This window comes from Eimeria mitis, genomic scaffold, assembly GCF_000499745.2.
Source record: "Eimeria mitis Houghton genomic scaffold, Emh_scaff1166, whole genome shotgun sequence".
Classification (NCBI taxonomy): domain Eukaryota; phylum Apicomplexa; class Conoidasida; order Eucoccidiorida; family Eimeriidae; genus Eimeria; species Eimeria mitis.
The window spans coordinates 1,720-2,876 of record NW_013567969.1 but is presented as its reverse complement, the minus strand read 5'-3'; the positions used below and the strand labels follow the sequence as shown (position 1 = coordinate 2,876).

The window sequence follows — 1,157 nt, the reverse complement described above, 5'->3', positions numbered from 1 at the left end:
GAGAGTGGGGTTGTTACAGTAACACCATACACAGGGTCTCTATAGGTACACACAGGCACCAGCTCCTCCTGCTGCTGCTGCTGCTGCTGCTGCTGCTGCTGCTGCTGCTGCTGCTGCTGCTGCTGCTGCTGCTGGTGCTGGTGCTGGGTGGTTAGAGGGACCCAGTCCGATAGACTGAGGAAGGGGCCCTTGGGGTCGTGCTGCCAGGGAGCAGCAGCAAGAATATCTGCTGCTGATGGTATAGCAGCAGCAGCAGCAAAGTGCAGCGGCTCATAGGGCTTGCTGCGCTGCTGCTGCTGCTGCTGCTGCTCAGCAGGCAGTGTATACTGCTGCAGCAGGAAGCAAGAGATAGAACGGGGGGCCCCAGGTACTGCTGCGAGGCCCCTAAGAGCATCTGAAAGTAAGTGGTTATAGGGCATCTCATCTGCTGCTGCTGCTGCTGCTGCTGCTGCTGCTGCTGACTCAGCAGCAAACACTACACGCATCTGCTGCTGCAGCCACAAACCCTCAGCACCCCATACCAGCAGCAGCAGCAGCAGAGCAGCAAAAGGCAGCAGCAGCATCACCACCACACACATACGCAGCCGCAGCAGCAGCTGCATGCAACGCCGGGGCCCCCATCGAACCCTGCTGCTGCAGCAAGGGGGCCCCCCGGGGGCCCCCCGGGGGCCCCCCCTCTCCTCTCCTATTAAGGATATATTTTCTTCTTTTTGCTGCTGCACTTTATTTTTTCTTTTTTGAAATAAATACCCATCAGCAGCAGAGTAAAAAGACCCAGAAACATCTGCTGCTGCTGCTGCTGCTGCTGCTGCTGCTGGAGCTGCTGCTGCTGCTGCTGCTGCTGCTGCTGCTGTTGCTGCTGCTTCGGAGTTTCTGCTGCTGCCTGCTGTACTAATGCTGCTTCTGCTGCTGCGCCGCTGCACCAGCGGCGAGTCTACGGACGGCACTGTCTCGGGTTCACTCATTGTGCTGCTGCTGCTGCTGCTGCTGCTGCTGCTGCTGCTGTTGCTGCTGCTGCTGCTGCTGCTGCTGCTGCTGCTACTGGTTGTGTTCAAATGATTAACTCTACTATATAACCGCCACACCAATGGGTAGGCAGTGAAGCTATTGTATTTTGCTGCTGCTGCTGCTGCTGCTGCTGCTGTTGCTGCAGCTGC

At 57.8% G+C, this 1,157-nt stretch overlaps 1 protein-coding gene across 1 annotated transcript in view; it reads right to left on the bottom strand.

The window, feature by feature from the left end:
- EMH_0030850 (uncharacterized protein) overlaps positions 1-965 on the bottom strand; it is a gene marked incomplete at both ends in the record, with an annotated part of 2,262 nt that extends 1,297 nt beyond the window's left edge. Inside the window, one exon of the mRNA XM_013494456.1 lies at positions 3-965. Coding sequence (XP_013349910.1) covers positions 3-965 — 963 coding nt within the window. The remainder of the gene's footprint in view (positions 1-2) is intronic.
- Positions 966-1,157: the final 192 nt, after the last annotated feature.